We start from the raw sequence: 16962 nt of genomic DNA, 5'->3' as shown, positions 1-16962 counted from the left end.
CTTCGAAGCGCTCAACTTTTACGTTCAGACGGAACACACATGTTCACTTTCCGTAGGGGTACTTGAATTGTCTGTCAGCACAATAACTTTTTCAACCTGGGGGAAAGGAGAGTAGATGTTACCAGTAATGTTAGGATTAGGTCATGTCTGTCTCCCTGTAATGTCGAGAACTCATGTCGGTTTTCCCATTACATGCAGATGTAGGACTCTGAACGGCACTCTAAATCAGAGCGGAAGGGAGCACACTTGAGAGAACAATCCACAAGGTAATCTTGCATTCTGACTACATTGTCATCTCAAAGTAGCTGGTTGATGATGAGCATCTAAAAGCACTTGAACCGTGGGACACCCACTCGCCCTCATCCAGGGACAGACTCGACAGCTTGACAGAATCACTAAATATTTAAGGAGCCGGGATAGATCCTCTTAACCTCCTAGAGCTCTCTATGCACTGTTGCACCCCCCCCCCATACATATTAACACAACGCTGTCAATGACCCCTAATATTAATACAGGCCGCAGACAAAAACACAGCACCGTTTTAAGTTAGCTACACAAATCAAAGCAGACCGTGGCCACACAAAGGCTAAATTGTTAGTGAGGTTGTGCATTGCAAGGCTTCTACTTGTAATGATTGAGTGTGGTGGGAGTGGCAGTCTTTTAACATTCCCAGTGTATAATTCTGCATACCAGGCTCACTGTATACTACCTTCAATACCACAGGGAAGTTTAGACACCCACTCACACACTTGCAGGCAAGCAGACACACACACACACACTCCACTCTTTACATCAATTCCCACATGAGCCAATCATATTGAAGCCTTTCAAATTCAGCCATAAGGCAACAGTCCTGATGATGGCAAGATGTAGGAGGAGAAAGCGAGGCGTGAGATACGAGCATCGAGACCATCCAGAGAGGCTGTCTGTCTTCGGCCCAGTTTCCCAACCTGAGGTGAAATCATGTGTTGGACTGAAGCGTCAAAACAGTCGACAGCCGCTTCGCCCATCTCACTGTGTGTTCAAAAGAAACCTCCACTCCCCATTACCCTGAAATCCCTTAAATGGTTGTTAAAAAGAGAGAACGCTTTCATCTGCGACTCGGCTTCAAACAAAAGCGCAAAAACGTCTCGTCTTTGAAGATTGCATATTGTGCGAGCCTCACCATGTCTCACCGGAGGAACCTTGGCAAGAGGGGAGGCATCTGTGAGATTCAAGACAAAACGAACAGTTGGTGTATTGCAAATTGGAATCTCATCGGTTCAACACGCGCGGCTTCTCTCCCCACACATACAAACACGCATTCTCTCAGCCAGTGACACACACTCTATCCTGGGAAATTCAGTACCCTGCAGCCAAGAAAGCCATTATTGTTACGCATGCGATTATATTCACTTAGGGCAGTGAGGCCATCAAAAAATTGGTTTGATTACCCTTTCAAAAGGCTAGCTGAACATTGCGTGGAGCCCCACTGTGAGGTCCCATTCCCTGGGTGATCCTCTTCCATGTTTATGAGGGGATGAGCATGTGAAAACATCACAGATAATCAACCTCTGTACATGGCAGACCCCTTCATAGCCTGAAGTCTTGACATTCTGCATACTCCCCTTGTCCTAAGGGTAAAAATTACTTGCCTTCAATAAACCCCTAATATAAAAGCAGTTTATTGAATTTTAAACCCCAAATGCATTTTTCATGACCACCCGGCTGTCATCAACTTCAACATGAGGGTTAATAAGCATGTGCCCTTACACCTCATAAGGACTGATCAGTGATCTCTGTGTAGATTCAGGAGACCAGACCAGGGCCAGCTCTATGCTATGGAGGGCCCATGACATACTCATGGGTGGGGCATGGATTTGTGTGGTGTTAACCCTGAATGCTGTGGAACAATCCTAGACATTGGTCTCTTATTTAGACACACTACTGCAGCTAATGTGGGTGACTGGCCAGGATCATTTGCACATGAATACATTTACTTTGCCCGAATGTACAAAAATCCTACCCAGGGCAGTGGATGTATCAAAATGAAATGTGTTCTATACACTTCCTAGAACAGAAGGAGCATACTTTGCCAGTCAATGTGCATGGAAAATGGAAGCATCTCCATCTGCTGTATATGCTCAGTACTGCAACTAGCAAAAACAGTTTCATTAGTATCATTTTCGAGATCCTCAAGTATTGAGACAATCATTGTATCAAAGTGTTTAATATAAGTATTCACGGGTATAAATAGTGAGCATTGTGAGTCAATTTGTGAACGTCATGAAATGTGAATAGTGATTTCAATTTACTTTGAACGTGCTCTCGTGTAAATCATCATCTTGTGTCTTTGTGAGTTCCTGAAAAGAACATAACTGATTATCAAAAAGCAAGGAATGCTAATTTCATTGCCTCAACAGTTAAGATACTGATTAAAGTTGTACTTTACACAAATAGCGTTAAAGTAAAGTATATTGTACAGGTTGGACTACAGCTGTCAGGCAGCTTTGACTGTCAATTGATTTGGTCCTTCAAGCTTCACCAAATACTGCAAGGACATTCCAACACTGAACAGAAAGCCAACTATGAAGATCCTTACCTTGTGATTGTGCTTTCTTATCAATATACAAGTGCGGTGACAGGCTTGCATTCTTAAACTTGTCTGTGTCCATCCCACCACTCTTCCAAGTTCTCTCTGTGAAAGAGAAATATGGTGTTTAATTGCAATTAAGATGCATTACGTCATCAAAGAAAAAAGTAACACATTGGGGGGGGGGGGCTTACCTGTTCGCCATTTTGGTTCTAGGTAGTGTGGGTCAACATGCCTACATCTGTTCTGTGGTGGGACGGCCTGGTTCTCCTCGTTGTCCTCTCGCATGATGCGTCTGTGGCGGCGGGGCCCTTCCCAGGTGGCGTGCTGGTGCTGGTGAGCCCGGCAGGCGCAGAGCTTGTCTCGGAGTTTAGCATGCGGACCAATGGGGCATTTCTCCACTTGTTTCTTCGTGGACAGAGGCCTGCGGGGCTCGGGGGCTCTCGCTGGGTCCTCGAGCCCTTTGTGTTTGGACCGACATGAGCCGTTCTCTGAAGACTCTCCCTCGGTCTGATCTTCCTTGCGGACAGCGGAGATGTTAGAACGTCCAGCTACCCTCTTCTTGAGATGGCATCTGCAGGTGGCCAAAGCTTCATCCCACAACGAGACAGGGACCTCCCTCCTGTTGATTGGTGGTGCTTCTGGCACAGACATGAGAGCTCTGCGTTTTGTCAAACATCTGGCACAGAAGCGCTCCAGTTTCGAGCTAGATGGGACGAGGGGGTTTTTGTTGAGATTTCGGTTGGTGCAGCACTCGTTGTCGGAGAGGCTTCTTCTGTCCACCTTAGCTCTGTGTCCACACTCCCCTTCCTTAAACCCAAGTGCCCCAAGGTGACCTTGAGGCTGTGGTTTGACAACTCCCCTCTTTCTGGACAGCTCTGCAGGATAGCCAGTGAGGATTCTGTGCTGCTCCTGAACTCTCGGAGGCAATCTGCTGTAATAATAGTTGTTCCCAGAATCTGCTAGCCAGCTAGTGGAGGGGAGGTATGCAGGCAACGACTCGAAAGAGGTCTCATGCTGATCCACGTCATTCATCTCTTTCATCAGCTGGCTTATTTCTGAAGGTGTGGGGGGAACATTGACCACGGGTGGACTGTGACTCACAGATACCCCCTCTGCCACAGGGACCCCCTCTGCCACAGGGACCCCCTCTGCCACAGGGACCCCCTCTGCCACAGGGACCCCCTCTGCCACAGGGACCCCCTCTGCCACAGGGACCCCCTCTGCCACAGGGACCCCCTCTGCCACAGGGACCCCCTCTGCCACAGGGACCCCCTCTGCCACAGGGACCTCAGCAATGGGAGCAGTCTCTGCGATGGAGACCAACTCCGCAACAGGGACCTCTATCATAGGGACCATCTCAGTCATCTGGATAACCTCCTCCACAGAAACCTCCTCTCCCATCTTTACCTCATCTGACATAGGGGGCGCCTCCAGAGGGTTCAGCGTTTCCCCTTGGGTCTGAATCAGGCCGTGCTGGGAAGTCCACTCACATGAGGGTGCCACAGATTCTACTGACCACACCGAAGACTCCATCCTCCTCAGCTTTCCCAGGTCCTGCATCTCAAAGGGCAGACGAAGGATTTTCCTCTGCTCCTCGACACTCCCTGTCACCACAGCATCATTGGGCACCAGCATTCCACAGGTCACATCAGCTGCTTCACGTGGAGAGTCCTGTTGAGGAAGAGGTGGCATGTTTAAAGGTTGTATTATGGTACAACCTTATATGGTATGTTCATATTATGAATTGGCACCTTACATTCCATCTCATCATTCTACCCATCAACAATCTGTAGCGAAACAGAAACTCACTGGTTTTAGACCCCTTTTGGTGTGAGAGCCACAGTCCTCCAAGCCAGTACTGCCGCCACAGGGCAACGCACCTGCCAGCAGGTCGTCAGGGAAGGTTTGCAGGTTCCGTTCCTGCTGCGCCTCCTGACACAAGCCCGTCCCCTGCGGCATGGGAGCCCTTCCCGGGGCGGAGCTACGCTGCAGACTCTTGTTGGACACATGGCGAGTCAGCTCGGACGTCTGGCGAGAGCGCAGGACCTTCAGGCCCCTGGGGGTGCTGCAACACTCGATCCTCACCTCCTCCGTCTGGAACACAAAGCTGCCCTTCGGCACCCCTCTGGTGGCCAAGGTTGCCTTTCCTGTGGCCTTGCCAGCCAGGGACTTGTCCTCTTTTAGAGTAGAGGCTGTGGCGATGTACTTTGACCGTGAGGAGCTGACGGCTTTTCCAGTGCCACCCTTGGTGTTATCCAAGACCCCCTTAGAAGACCCATCTCCGCTGGGGAGAGGCGGGTCAGGGAGGTGGGAGGCTGCTGGAGGGTCTGTCTGAACCTCAGAGGTGGCCATCTCCCTAGTGGGACCGTTCTGGTAGTGCACCCTGCGAGCATGGTAGGCCATGGTCTGATGGTAGTTGGGGTTACCGGGCCGGTAGACTTTCAGGTGTTGCCGGCAGTAGGGCAGGATGAAGCTTGGAGGCTCTAGGTAGGGCCTTGGCTGGAAGGGAGGGATCACCATGCCATAACCTAACCAAGGATATTTGATCAGGTTTTAGGGTTCATAACAGAAGTCTGAACTGCTTAATAGCATACAAAACCAAATATTGCATGACTAAACCAGGCAGAGAGTTATAGAAAACCTACTGTAAATGTTTTTCAGGACGTAAACAATGGCATCTACTTACCCATCCCACTGGATCCACAGTAGGGGTTGAAGGGCATTGACATAGGCATGGGCATGGGCCACTGAAGTGGCAAGTATGGCTGGGGGGGCTGTATGTAGAAGAAGGGTCGGCTGTAGTGCTGCCGGAGATGGTGGTAAGGGTGGCTGCGTTGGCACTCCTCAGGCCGTTGAGGTCTGTAGCCCCCCTGAGGAGCATGGGGGGGTTCCTGGGACTGTTGAGGTTCATGGGTTTGGTTGGGGCCATGAGGGTCCGGTCCAAATCCACCATGCGCTGTTGATGCTTTTGCTTCCATATCTGTAGAGGACAGAAACGAACAAGGTGAGCCAAGACAGTTTTGGGTTTCCTCCCCTTTTCCTTCAAAATCTCTCAAGTGCTTGTTGGTCACTTCAAGTCAAGTCAGAAGCTTACAAACAATTCAAAGTGCATTTAAATCTGGGGTGGTAGAATTAAAGGTACACAAAAGTGTATACACACATGCATGTACACTAGTACGACCAACTGACCAACATGGCTGTCATCATAAGATTTAAATAGGAAAGTGAAGTTGGGTTCGAAAACTTGATTGGCTGGTTACCAATCAGCTCCTAATCCTCAACCTCCTACACACCTGTCTTGATCTGAGGACATTTTGTGTAAACTATACAATACAAACTCCAACTTGTCTAAAATGGTTAGTTCAAGTTCAAGTCTTTTATAACAGGATTGCAACCATAATGCTTGCTGCAGATGAATCCACAGAGATCAGTGCATTGCAAATGCACATAGGATAGATATTAAGAGCTTAAGGAACACACTAAGATTGCTCAGTGGTAGATTGATCTGAAGTGAATGGCATCCAATCAAACTCAACGTACATTTAGTACCCGAATTTTGGACCAATGGCAGATGTTGAGAAACTGCCCAACACACCAGAGGCCATCGACTAAAGTGACATTTCAGGCTAAGCTACAGCTCTACAAACCTATGTACTGTTGTAATGTTTGTGTGACTCAAAAAGATTGTTAAAGACTAATCCAGGCATTGTGAATTAGCTATTTCGTTTTTTAATCGTGTTTTAACACTATTTACAAGAGGCCAGCTGAATAGCTCATTAGTCAGACTTTATTCAGGTTTCATTTACTCTGCAAACAAGGAATACTTTATGACAACTATCATATCTTTATTTTATAGCTTTGTCTGCTGAAAATGTGGAATTTACAAATGAATCATTTAACAACACCCACAAACAAGGTATAAACAGTCCCATTTAAGTAACGTACAAAGATCTTCAAACAACTTTTTAAACTTTTATCTAAATACTTATATTTACTCATACTCAAATTGTCAGAAGAGCAGTTTTGAGTGAAAAGGACACCAAGTTTGTGCACCATGGAAATAGTTGTACTGCTTTCTTAACACTTTGGCTGAACAATAAATAAACAACACCACCACCAAACCTTTGCTGGGAGATATGATTATTAAACCGTATACTTCATGAAGTGACAGTGGACCTGTATAAGGAACCTGAATTATGTCTTCATAGTTAATAAAATAAAAATATATAAGGCCCCCTTCTTAGATACATGGTACGCATTTCACCTAAGTGCTTAGATTATTCTCTCCTTTTTAATCAACATCTTCCATCTCTTCTATTGGGGAATCCTAGAGGAAACACAACATTAGGAATGATGTCGTAATCAATTAACAGGATGCTGCAGTTTAGCAGAGAAGGGGATAGTGAAATGGGATGTGAAACAACATGGAAACATTACCTTTTAACCCTGTGACATTGAGGTGGCTCCTCCCCCTTCTCTTCTTCTCGTGACCCGTGGTACACTGGGTGTGGTTTATAGGTAGCCTTCCTCTGCCTCAGTCTGTCTGAAGACATACTTGGACCATTGTATTACCAAATACTCCATGCAAACAGCACCACAATGTTTTGAGACAGACTGATATGGTCATATGTTTTAGAATGGTAGCCAATACCATGTCTTTGTGGTAAAGCTGGCATTTTCCTTTTAGGCTGAGCATCTTGGCACTCCCACCTGTTCTGATCAAGTGTGTCACCTAAAGGAGAAATACAATGCTCCCATCATAGATGTAATATCATTTGATCCAATTAAAATTCTAAACTTAGAAGGCACGTAAATGTCACCAATACACACACGCACAATACCTCTAGCACTAACAACAGAATGCAAGGCCTTTTGATGATGTTTACATTACCCTGGTAGGTTCTGTGCATCAGGTCGCCTGGGTCTTGTCCACTTGACTCTGGGCCCTCGAATACCTCTTGTTCTTCCTGCTTGTCCACTGTACCGGGCAGGTCTGGGCCGTGGCCCCTCACATCTTTGGATGCATGTCGTAGAGACAAAGAATGCGACTTCTTTAAATGTTTTTTAATCACTTGCCTTGCCGGGTGCTCACTGCATCTTCCGAACGTGCGCTCCTCATCAGAATCTCCTTCCTCGTCATCGTAAGGCTGAGGGCAGTGACCTTTGCTCCTAATCGTCCGCTTGGACAGACTCATGCCGCAGCAGGCACACAACAGCCTCTTGTGCCACACGACCTCATCGGAAGTTGATGGTAACCCTACGATGGCCTCAGTGAGGCGTTTGCTCGAGTACTCGTGCTTGGGGAACAGATCCATGTCATCGAGGTCGGTGGAGAACATCTCATCCCTGGAGGAGAGCTCGTCCACGGAGGGGCTGAGGATGCTCATGCGCTCATGGGTGGAGGGTGGGGGCCAGTAGCCTGGATAGTAGGAGTGAGCAGGCGAGGAGATACCAGTGGATGGGAGCATGGCATGGGACTTTGCACACAGCAAAGGGCTTTCTCTCTGGAGAGCTCCAGCTGTCAGGATTTTCTCAAAGGGCAGCTTGAGGATTTTACTGGTCAAATCGGTATCAATGGTAGCAAGGTCTCTCCCATCTGTAGATTGTTGGTGGTAATCAATCTTTGAGATGTGGTCCTCATGTTGTAACGCTTGCCAGTCAGATATGCAAGTGGTCGACAAGGGGGGCAAAATGATGGCACCATGGCTGTGCTTCAGGGGTCCTTTGGCCTTACTGGTAGTATCTGGTCTGGCACTGCCATTCTGTAACTGGCCATCTGTGTCTTGGGGTCGTGGAGGGCAAAGGTATACAGGCTGGTCTGCTTCCCCTTGGAGCTGGGGCTTGTCGGTCTCTTCGTGAATGGATGAGCTGCCCAAGGGCATCTCTTCATCTGAGTTTTGAGGCCAGCACTTTGGATGATCCAAGTCATCCATGAGGCTCTGGCCTGACTTGTCATCGTACATTGCTGTGGCCGTGTCACTGAACGCCATGGCTGATGACTGGTTGCCCTTCAAAGTGGCACACAAAGGTACAGGCCCTGCAGTAGCACCCTCCTCCTCCTCCTCATCTTGCTGCTTCTTGTGACCTGGAGAAAAGAGGCCTGAGGTTTGGGAGGCAACACCAGAATCAAGCTCTTTCTCAATCTCACTGGCCCGGAGTTTTTCCAAAGATTCTATGATTTTGTTGAGGGCAGCGCTTGGGTCGGTCTGAGCTTCCGAGCAGGCCATCTCTCTGCGGAAATATGACGGATGCTGGTGGTGGTGTTGGTGGCGAAACCTGACATCCTGTCCAGCATTTGGGTAAATGTGAGGTTCAAACAACCGTCTGTAATCGACTGGATGCACTGGGGCCTGTGGTACAACATACCCCGGAAACTGCATGTATGGGTATGGGGGCATGTATGGGCGTGCATAGGGATATCCTGGGACTAACAAAATGGAAGACAAGTCACAAATAATTAGGTTAGTTGTATCAAGACAATCATAACATAACTATACAAACATTGTCCTTAAATCCACAAAAGTATTAATGAGTAAAAAGAAATGTACCTGGAGGCAGACCATAATATGGATTGTTCAAATGCCAATGGTGGTAAGGTTGATGGTGGTGGTAAGGTTGATGGTGGTAAGGTTGATTAGGTGGCTGGACATAGAAAAAAGGCCGGGAGTAATTACCACGCTGGTTAGATTGTCCACTTCCCACTGTTTGTTCATCTACAAGAAATAAAATGGGTTTGGCGACTGGGTTGATTGAGGGTTCTATAGGTCACACGATCACATTATTTTTTTAGAACACAGCTTCATTACAACAATTTTATTTACCGTCCATTTCCGCACGTGTGTCTAACTTTTCATGGGCATTCCGTGAAGAAATATTTAGACCGCGTACCACTGTAACCGAGGATAGGCTATCTGTTGACAGATGTCGAGTATTTCCAAAGGATTCAACGTTAGCACAACACTGCACTCCGGAAAAAGAGCCTTGCGTGTCCCTGTAAATTTATCTTAATTACATCACCTGTGTTTAAATTGGTCTAGTTTTGTAGGGGGTTGCATTAAAAGGCGGGACCCAATCGTGATGTTTCAAACCTGTGTCAAAGTTGATTCTACTTTTATCTAAGAAGATTTTTGAGGACTATGTGGCTTTTTCAATTAATCTCCAGCAGAGGCCAACATTTCCTCTCGGATAGACTAAAGGACATTTTGGGCGCATGCCCAGTATCCTCAATTGGCCTCCTGCCTGTCTCGCAGGACGCTTGCGTTGAGCAGAGGTTCCTCGCTGCTTGGTTGCTCTTGTAATTGTGTAAATTTGGCTTTCTGTAATAGCAAGCGGACATACGATTTATGGAAACGTTGATTATATCTACAATTAGTGACAATAATTCAACAGGGAATATGTGTATCTGAGATGATAAAATATGCTATAAGTAACGGTCCCTTGACTGCTCGCTCTCTGTCAACGTAGGCTAGCGCTTACTTAGCATCGAAACTATCCGACATTACAGTAGCTGCGCGTTATCATTGTAGCTCGAGCTATCCGGCTAGCTAGATGGCTGATGCTAAACTATAGCAAGTCAAACAACCAACGGATACATAAATGCTGTAGAACATAATGGATAAGTATCATCTATTAAGATATTTAGATAATCATTATTCGTAATTTAAATCGGCATTTAAGCTGAACAGCGACGTTATTGGAATAGGTGTGTGGGTGAAACGTTAGCCCGCGCATGCTAGATAATGCTAGGCAAATCCTTCACCATAACGTAGTGTAGTTACCTATCAGGAAGGCAAAAAAGCTCGGCTTCTTTTGCCAGTTAGCTAGGACACAGCAAGTCGAATTGGTGGATAAACCCAAAGGAAAGCGGTGAGTAACCTGTACTGTAGGTTACTGTAGATATATAGGTTCTGTACTGTTAGGTATCTTCTATTCTAATGTACGACAGTTAGGTGATATGAAGGCCCTACCATGGTTTGGGAGGGGGTTTGTTTTGGGAAGTGGATGGACGTGGGGCAGTACTGTAGCCAGTCAGCTAATTTACTAACAAGACCTGTGTTCATAATTGTTAGCCTTAACCGTAGGTTTATTTAAATGCAGGAAAACTCAAAGTGTGTTGAGTACTTGAGTAACAATCTAAACAGCCTGCATAAACATAACCGACCAGGTTTGGTTTTTAATTAGCTAGCAAGCTTTGTAACGTTAGTTAGCTTTGGCACACCACAGTGACCGTAGCTAACCGTAAATGTGGCCTTGTAGTATGGATGTGTCATGTAATGGAGCTAGCCAAGTTATCTGCTATGGCAGTCACAGGTTTTAGCATTATCTGTTTTTATGGTGTAACGCATTGAGGTGCGCACCACATTCTCAAAGTAACAAGTTTGGCGTATTTTTTAGCAACTATATGCTAGAGCCCCGAAGAAGAAATCATTGTGTTGTGACACATCTTATTGGCTAGCTGCGGAAGGGCATGCTGCATGTGAATGCTGCATTTCAGCTAGCTATGTAGTAGTGCTAGCTATTAGGAAACGGTAAGACAGCAATTCTCAAATTGCGTCTAAATCTTGCGCTGGATAGTGACGTTCCTCACTTATTATTCACCTGTCAACACACGGACACATTGCGTCAAATATGCACTTATGGGACACAATGCTAGTGAAGTTGAAGCAGATTAAATACGTGCTTTTATAAATGCATAAAATAAAAATTGAATAGGAGACAAAGGTCCTTAACGTTTGTCATAATTTGCTACCACGGGGTACGCCATCAATTCCCTCAGTGTGGCATGTATTGTGAAACTACAGTCGCTTGCTGCAATGGATGGGTTGATGACAAAAGTGCCTTAATATGTCTGTGCCATGGCAGTCTGCCAGGGGGACTGAAGTCATTTATGGTGGTAGAACTACCGCTGTAGTCTAAAGCATTTTTCGTGTCATGAATCAAACAACATTTCTCATTGGTCTTTGTGTCTGATGACACCAGACTAATGAATAAGAGGATGGTTAGTGTTTTCTACCCCCTTACCATCCATCCCCTACCTCACAGACACTTGTAGCAGGCTGTCTGGCTGTCAGTGCAGCCTCCCTCTGATCAAGTGATGGAGAGACAAGGGGAGGGGTTGGTGGGTTGGGGTGGGGGAGCAGGTGACCTGCCAGGGGAGACCAGATTGCTGACGGTGCACTTTTCTCATGCGGAAGGGATTTGGGCTGTGTGCTGATCTGACAGCGATGGGGGGGAGAGAGAGGAGGGGAGCGAGAGGGATGGAGACAGTCCCACTTTGCAGTGTGCCTCACTAGCCGGAACCCACTTATACACGTAACTGTTTAGCTCAGTCAGGACGAGGGGGGGGAATGAATGAAGACACCGGTGATTGAGTGAATCTTTGGCTGACTACAAATATCTTAACATACCAGATCTAGTGATTGTCGAGTGTGTGCTTTTATTCTCCTTCACCCCCCTTTCCTCGCAGTCACTTAATTTTCTGGATCCTGGTGTGTGTGTGCGCAATGCACACTGGCGTGACTCATCTGATCCGTGTGTGTTCTGTTCTGTTTCAGGCGAGCACTGATGTAGCAGCGTCACCACAGTTTGGTCTGCCCCTCCCCTCCCCACTACCTCCGCACCCAGCCCCCTCCTCGGTGCGAGACCGGCGTCCGTCTGGATCGGTACGCAGAGAGCAGGGGAGACACCGTTGAGACCTCGCTGCTGCAAGGCGCTGACTTCAGACCCCGGACCGCCCAGGAGGTCGGAGCCCTGCACAAGGAGTGGAAACGCTCCTTCAGCCTCCCATCCAGGTCCTCCACCTGTCCCCTCTCTTACCAGGCGGAGGAGGGAAAGGAGGCCTTCCATTTTTCTCTGCAGTTGTCGTTGTTTTTCTTGTCATATTCAATTACATTTTTTCCCTGGAAAACTTCCACAACCCCCAGCCCAGCATTGGTGGTGCCGGTTTTGGGAGGATACCATAGCGTTCCTCAGTTCTATCCAGGCTTTTCACACAAATCTCGTATTTTCTCTGACGATTTTGAAGCCCGGTTCCGCCGGCAGCACGACTCTCAAACCTGGGGCGCGATTCATGGGATGCAACCATGTCGGGTCTCAGTGAGCGCAGGCCGGTCAACACAGACTACGCTGTCTCCCTGCTGGAGCAGCTCAAGTTCTTCTATGAACAGAATTTACTGACTGACGTGGTGCTGCTGGTGGAGGACACCGAGTTCCCCTGTCACAAGATGGTCCTGGCCACATGTAGCTCCTATTTCAGGTGAGAGCACTGGAGCATTACCACACCAATACAGTAGCCGCAGCAGCCCGCCTCAACGTAGTGGCTTTGGTATCGTGTTTGTGTGTGCGTCTGTGTGTGTGCGTGCGTGCACGGGCGCCTGTTGGTGTGGTTTGAACAGAGTTGGTCAACCCTACCTAATTGTTTTGACATTAAGAACAACTTTTGTACTTGTTAGGTTTCTGTTCGATTCTGTGTGACAATTGTACAGAAACACCCTAATATGTAAGGTACATCACTGTTAGCTCCTTTACTCACAAATATTTACTTACAAGATACAGGACTAATAATAATGTAAGGTACAATAATTATAGTAGGCATGATAGTAGTAAGTATATTAAAAACTTGTTCAACATTGGTTATAAACTGTATACTAACACAGACCATCGTGCATAAGTTCTGGTGCTTGAATATCATGTCTCTAGTGCCCTTATGGTGTCAGTCATGTGTCCAGCTTTATGCCTACTCAGAAACAAATGATGCAATTTTGAACCCTGTGGTTAAAAAACAAAAAAGCAGCAAAAGAGTCCAGCCTTGCGTAAGGGAGTGGCAGAGCACTAGGGATGACAGCAGACCCCTAAGTCTGGGAAAAGTCCCATCTGTACATGACAGCAGTACCCACTTTGCTGTAGGCTTTGAACTCTCTCTCACACACACACACTTTCTCTCTTGCACACATTCCAAGATCCTGACAACTTTACTGCTTCTCCCACACCCCATCTCTTCCCGTCTTCCCCACCGTTTCCCACGCACTCGTTATCCAGCGAGAACATGCTAAGCATTTCCCCTCCAGGGTTCAGAGAGGTGTCTCCTCTCTTCCTCCTGGCTCTCTCCCTCCCGCTCACCCCCTCCCTCCCTGCTTCCTTACTTCCCTTTTTTCCTTGTCATTCACTCGCTCGGTTCAGGGAAAAGAGAGCGGCGATCGCTGCCCTGGGCTCATGTTAGTAAGACAAACCCTTGTAATGCAGTGCTCAGGGGCACAGGGAGGGAGGGAGGGAGCAACAGGGGCATGTCTGCAGAGTTGCATAACATCCCTGGCAGGTCCACTTCCCGCTGTGAGCAGCACACAAACCAATACAGACACACACACACACACACACACACACAGTTGGATAGTCAAAAAGATGATTTCTGAAGAACAAAGTAGCGTGGAGGGGAAAGAGTTGAGGATATCCGATTGGGGAGGGGGGGACAGTAAAGGCCCCATTGATGGGAGGAGAGGAGTGAAGCATGAATGAGTGTGGTGGTGAATGAGAATACGGCAGCGTAGGCGGCCCGGCTGAAGGCTCCAGCTGCATGGGTGTCAGAACAGTCTTGCAGGAGAGGAGGGGCTGGCTGGCTGTTGTTGTTGATCCACAGAGGGCAGAGTGGAAAGCCAGAGCATCCTGTAGTCACCAGGCGTCCCTTCAGAGGAACTGCAGGCAGGGAAAGCTGCTCAACGGCCTCCAGTCTATTTGCTAGCAACTGTCGCATGCTTGATTTCTGGTCAGGAATAATGATGTTTTTGATGGCTGTCGCAAGCATCCAGCCCCCATGCACAGGGTTAGATTGTACTGCGTCAGTAATGCAGTATAATCTTTCACTCCTTTTATCCAAAACGTACTTCCTGACTGCTAGCACAGCTTGCCGTCACAGACAACCGTACGGCGAAGGCAGGCGACCTCTGACCGCGCGCGTGTCCTCCGCAGGGCCATGTTCATGAGCGGCCTGAGCGAGAGCAAGCAGACGCACGTCCACATGAGGAACATGGACCCGGCCACGCTGCAGATCATCATCACCTACGCCTACACCGGCAACCTGGCCATCAGCGACAGCACAGTGGAGCCCCTCTACGAGACCGCCTGCTTCCTGCAGGTAGCACACACACACATCCTGTATCCTATCTCGCTGCTTCCTGTTTTTCCTTACCCTCTCAAAGACCCTTCGTATTCTTTCGGTTCTCTCACTCTCATTCCTCATACAGTCAGAAGTCAACGTCGTACGTCATTATGACTGATCGCTTGGCACAGTGCATGAGGTTGTTTCCCTCTCCCCGTTTTCTCTCTCCCCCCCCCACCCCTCCGGATCTCCCAGGTGGAGGACGTCCTGCTGCAGTGCCGCGACTACCTGGTGAAGAAGATCAACGCGGAGAACTGCGTGCGCATGCTGAGCATCGGCGACCTGTTCAGCTGCAGCGAGCTGAAGCAGAGCGCCAAGCGCATGGTGGAGCAGAAGTTCCCCGTGGTGTACCGCCAGGAGGCCTTCCTGCAGCTGTCCCACGAGCTGCTGGTGGACGTGCTGAGCAGCGACAACCTCAACGTGGAGAAGGAGGAGACGGTGCGCGAGGCGGCCATGCTGTGGCTGGAGTACAACACGGAGGCCCGCTCGCAGCACCTGTCCTCGGTGCTTAGCCAGATCCGCATCGACGCCCTGTCGGAGGTGGCGCAGCGCGCCTGGTTCAAAGGCCTGCCGCCCAACGACCAGTCGGTGGTGGTCCAGGGCCTCTACAAGTCCATGCCCAAGTTCTTCAAGCCGCGCCTGGGCATGACCAAGGAGGAGATGCTGATCTTCATGGAGGCCACGGCCGAGACGGCGGGCGACGGCGTCCACGTGATGGGCGGCCCGGGCCACACGGTGGTCTGCTACAGCCCGCAGGCCGAGAAGGTGTACAAGCTGAGCAACCCCCCCGGGGACCTGCAGAAGGTGGGCACCCTTGTCACCCCGGACAACGACGTGTTCATCGCCGGCGGGCAGATCCCGCTCAAGAACTCCATCTCCAACCACGGCAAGAGCGGCAAGCTGCAGGCCGTCTTCCGCTCGGTGGACACATTCTTCTGGTTCGACGCCCAGCAGAACGCCTGGGTGCCCAAGACGCCCATGGTGTGTGCCCGCATCAAGCCCTCGCTGGTGTACTGCGAGGGCTACATCTACGCCATCGGCGGCGACAACGTGGGCGGCGAGCTGAGCAAGCGCACCGCCGAGCGCTACGACTGCGAGAAGGACGAGTGGAGCATGGTGAGCCCGCTGCCCTGCGCCTGGAACTGGAACACGTGCGTGGCGGCCCACGACTGCATCTACGTGATGACCCACGACCTCATGTACTGCTACTTCCCCCGCGCCGACACCTGGGTGGAGATGGCCATGCGCAAGACCAGCCGCTGTTTCGCCTCGGCCGCCGCCTTCGGCGACCTCATCTTCTACATCGGCGGCCTGCACGTGGTCAGCAACTCGGGCATCCGCCTGCCCACCAGCACCATCGACGGCTCCTCCGTCACCGTGGAGATCTACGACATCGGCAAGAACGAGTGGCGCCTGGCTGCCAACATTCCCGCCAAGCGCTACTCGGACCCGTGCGTGCGGGCCGTGGTGCTGCTTGACTCGCTGTGCATCTTCATGCGCGAGACGCACATGAACGAGCGGGCCAAGTACGCCATCTACCAGTACGACCTGGAGCTGGACCGCTGGTACCTGCGGCAGCCCGTGTCGGAGCGCGTGCTCTGGGACCTGGGCAAGGACTTCCGCTGTGCCGTGGGGAAGCTGTACCCCTCCTGTCTGGAGGAATCCCCCTGGAAGCCCCCCACCTACCTCTTCTCCCCCGATGGAGCCGAGGAATTCGAGGTGGACGGGGAGATGGTCTCCCTCCCCCACGTATAGCTGTAACCCCCCACACACACACACTCATGGACATACACACGCATATACCCGCTCCCTGGAACTGAGCTGGATCTGCAGTGTGGAGGTATGGACCTGAAGGGTTGTGTGCAACGGAGAACAATAAGGGTTTGATGTTATTATCTGTGTTCCATAGGGACCTGAGGACCAGGTTCTATACAAATGCTTTCATTCAACTGAATTAACAGGCTGTTTCTGACAAACCCCCTGCATCTAGCCAAGCTTGGACACAACGGATGCCCCCTTCAAATACTAGTAATCTGAAGAGAGAAAAAAAAAAAAAACACACAAAAAAAGGGTTTCTTTTTTTTCTTATTTTGTCAGTCGTGACTTCTGTTAGGTATTATTACAAGTCTGTCTACATTACTGTTTCTACAATGTGATAATCTGAAAAGTCAACTGATTTGTGATGGTGGTGATGATGCACTTACTGGTAAACCTCCTTGGAATGACAATGGCAACT

The 16962-nt window shown here is 49.1% G+C and overlaps 3 protein-coding genes across 9 annotated transcripts; 1 reads left to right on the top strand and 2 right to left on the bottom strand.

Moving 5' to 3' along the window:
- Window positions 1-2199: 2199 nt before the first annotated feature.
- Window positions 2200-5773, bottom strand: LOC134034663 (uncharacterized). 6 transcript variants are annotated; one of them, XM_062479165.1, is made up of 7 exons: window positions 5674-5773; window positions 5262-5555; window positions 4385-5103; window positions 3914-4246; window positions 2767-3847; window positions 2574-2677; window positions 2200-2338 (listed from the first exon to the last, which is right to left on the bottom strand). In XM_062479165.1, exons 2-7 carry the CDS (start codon window positions 5551-5553, stop codon window positions 2291-2293), a joined length of 2577 nt encoding a protein of 858 aa, XP_062335149.1. In that variant the 5' UTR covers window positions 5554-5555; window positions 5674-5773; the 3' UTR covers window positions 2200-2290. The 6 variants fall into 6 exon arrangements, with proteins under 6 accessions (XP_062335149.1, XP_062335151.1, XP_062335152.1 ...); XM_062479167.1 differs by having other exon boundaries at window positions 2767-3793; XM_062479168.1 differs by having other exon boundaries at window positions 2767-3775.
- Window positions 5774-6340: 567 nt separating this feature from the next.
- On the bottom strand, window positions 6341-9626 carry LOC134034665 (bucky ball-like). Of its 2 annotated transcripts, XM_062479171.1 has the most exons (7): window positions 9593-9626; window positions 9397-9479; window positions 9124-9288; window positions 7467-9002; window positions 7227-7307; window positions 7013-7118; window positions 6341-6902 (listed from the first exon to the last, which is right to left on the bottom strand). In XM_062479171.1, exons 2-7 carry the CDS (start codon window positions 9401-9403, stop codon window positions 6890-6892), a joined length of 1908 nt encoding a protein of 635 aa, XP_062335155.1. In that variant the 5' UTR covers window positions 9404-9479; window positions 9593-9626; the 3' UTR covers window positions 6341-6889. The 2 variants fall into 2 exon arrangements, with proteins under 2 accessions (XP_062335155.1, XP_062335154.1); XM_062479170.1 differs by lacking the exon at window positions 9593-9626 and having other exon boundaries at window positions 9397-9537.
- Window positions 9627-9636: 10 nt separating this feature from the next.
- Window positions 9637-16851, top strand: kbtbd2 (kelch repeat and BTB (POZ) domain containing 2). Its single transcript, XM_062479172.1, has 4 exons — window positions 9637-10441; window positions 12130-12830; window positions 14537-14702; window positions 14922-16851. The coding sequence occupies exons 2-4, from the start codon at window positions 12658-12660 to the stop codon at window positions 16479-16481; spliced, it is 1899 nt and encodes a 632-aa protein (XP_062335156.1). The 5' UTR covers window positions 9637-10441; window positions 12130-12657; the 3' UTR covers window positions 16482-16851.
- The last annotated feature ends 111 nt before the right edge of the window (window positions 16852-16962 follow it).

Source organism: Osmerus eperlanus, chromosome 15, assembly GCF_963692335.1.
Source record: "Osmerus eperlanus chromosome 15, fOsmEpe2.1, whole genome shotgun sequence".
Lineage (NCBI taxonomy): Eukaryota > Metazoa > Chordata > Actinopteri > Osmeriformes > Osmeridae > Osmerus > Osmerus eperlanus.
This window is presented reverse-complemented; position numbering and strand designations above follow the sequence as displayed.

Bases quoted from the DNA above. Each gene is read 5' to 3' on its own strand.
- LOC134034665 (XM_062479171.1), bottom strand. The intron at 9,003-9,123 runs GTACATTTCTTT...CCATTTTGTTAG, and splicing joins ATATTATGGTCTGCCTCCAG to TCCCAGGATATCCCTATGCA. The intron at 7,308-7,466 runs GTAATGTAAACA...TTTCTCCTTTAG, and splicing joins GATGCACAGAACCTACCAGG to GTGACACACTTGATCAGAAC.
- LOC134034663 (XM_062479165.1), bottom strand. From the start codon at position 5,553: ATGGAAGCAAAAGCATCAACAGCGCATGGTGGATTTGGACCGGACCCT. The intron at 5,104-5,261 runs GTAAGTAGATGC...ATCCTTGGTTAG, and splicing joins CTGTGGATCCAGTGGGATGG to GTTATGGCATGGTGATCCCT. The intron at 3,848-3,913 runs GTCCCTGTTGCG...CCTGTGGCAGAG, and splicing joins AGATGGTCCCTATGATAGAG to GGGGTCCCTGTGGCAGAGGG.
- kbtbd2 (XM_062479172.1), top strand. From the start codon at position 12,658: ATGTCGGGTCTCAGTGAGCGCAGGCCGGTCAACACAGACTACGCTGTC. The intron at 12,831-14,536 runs GTGAGAGCACTG...TGTCCTCCGCAG, and splicing joins ACATGTAGCTCCTATTTCAG to GGCCATGTTCATGAGCGGCC. The intron at 14,703-14,921 runs GTAGCACACACA...CGGATCTCCCAG, and splicing joins AGACCGCCTGCTTCCTGCAG to GTGGAGGACGTCCTGCTGCA.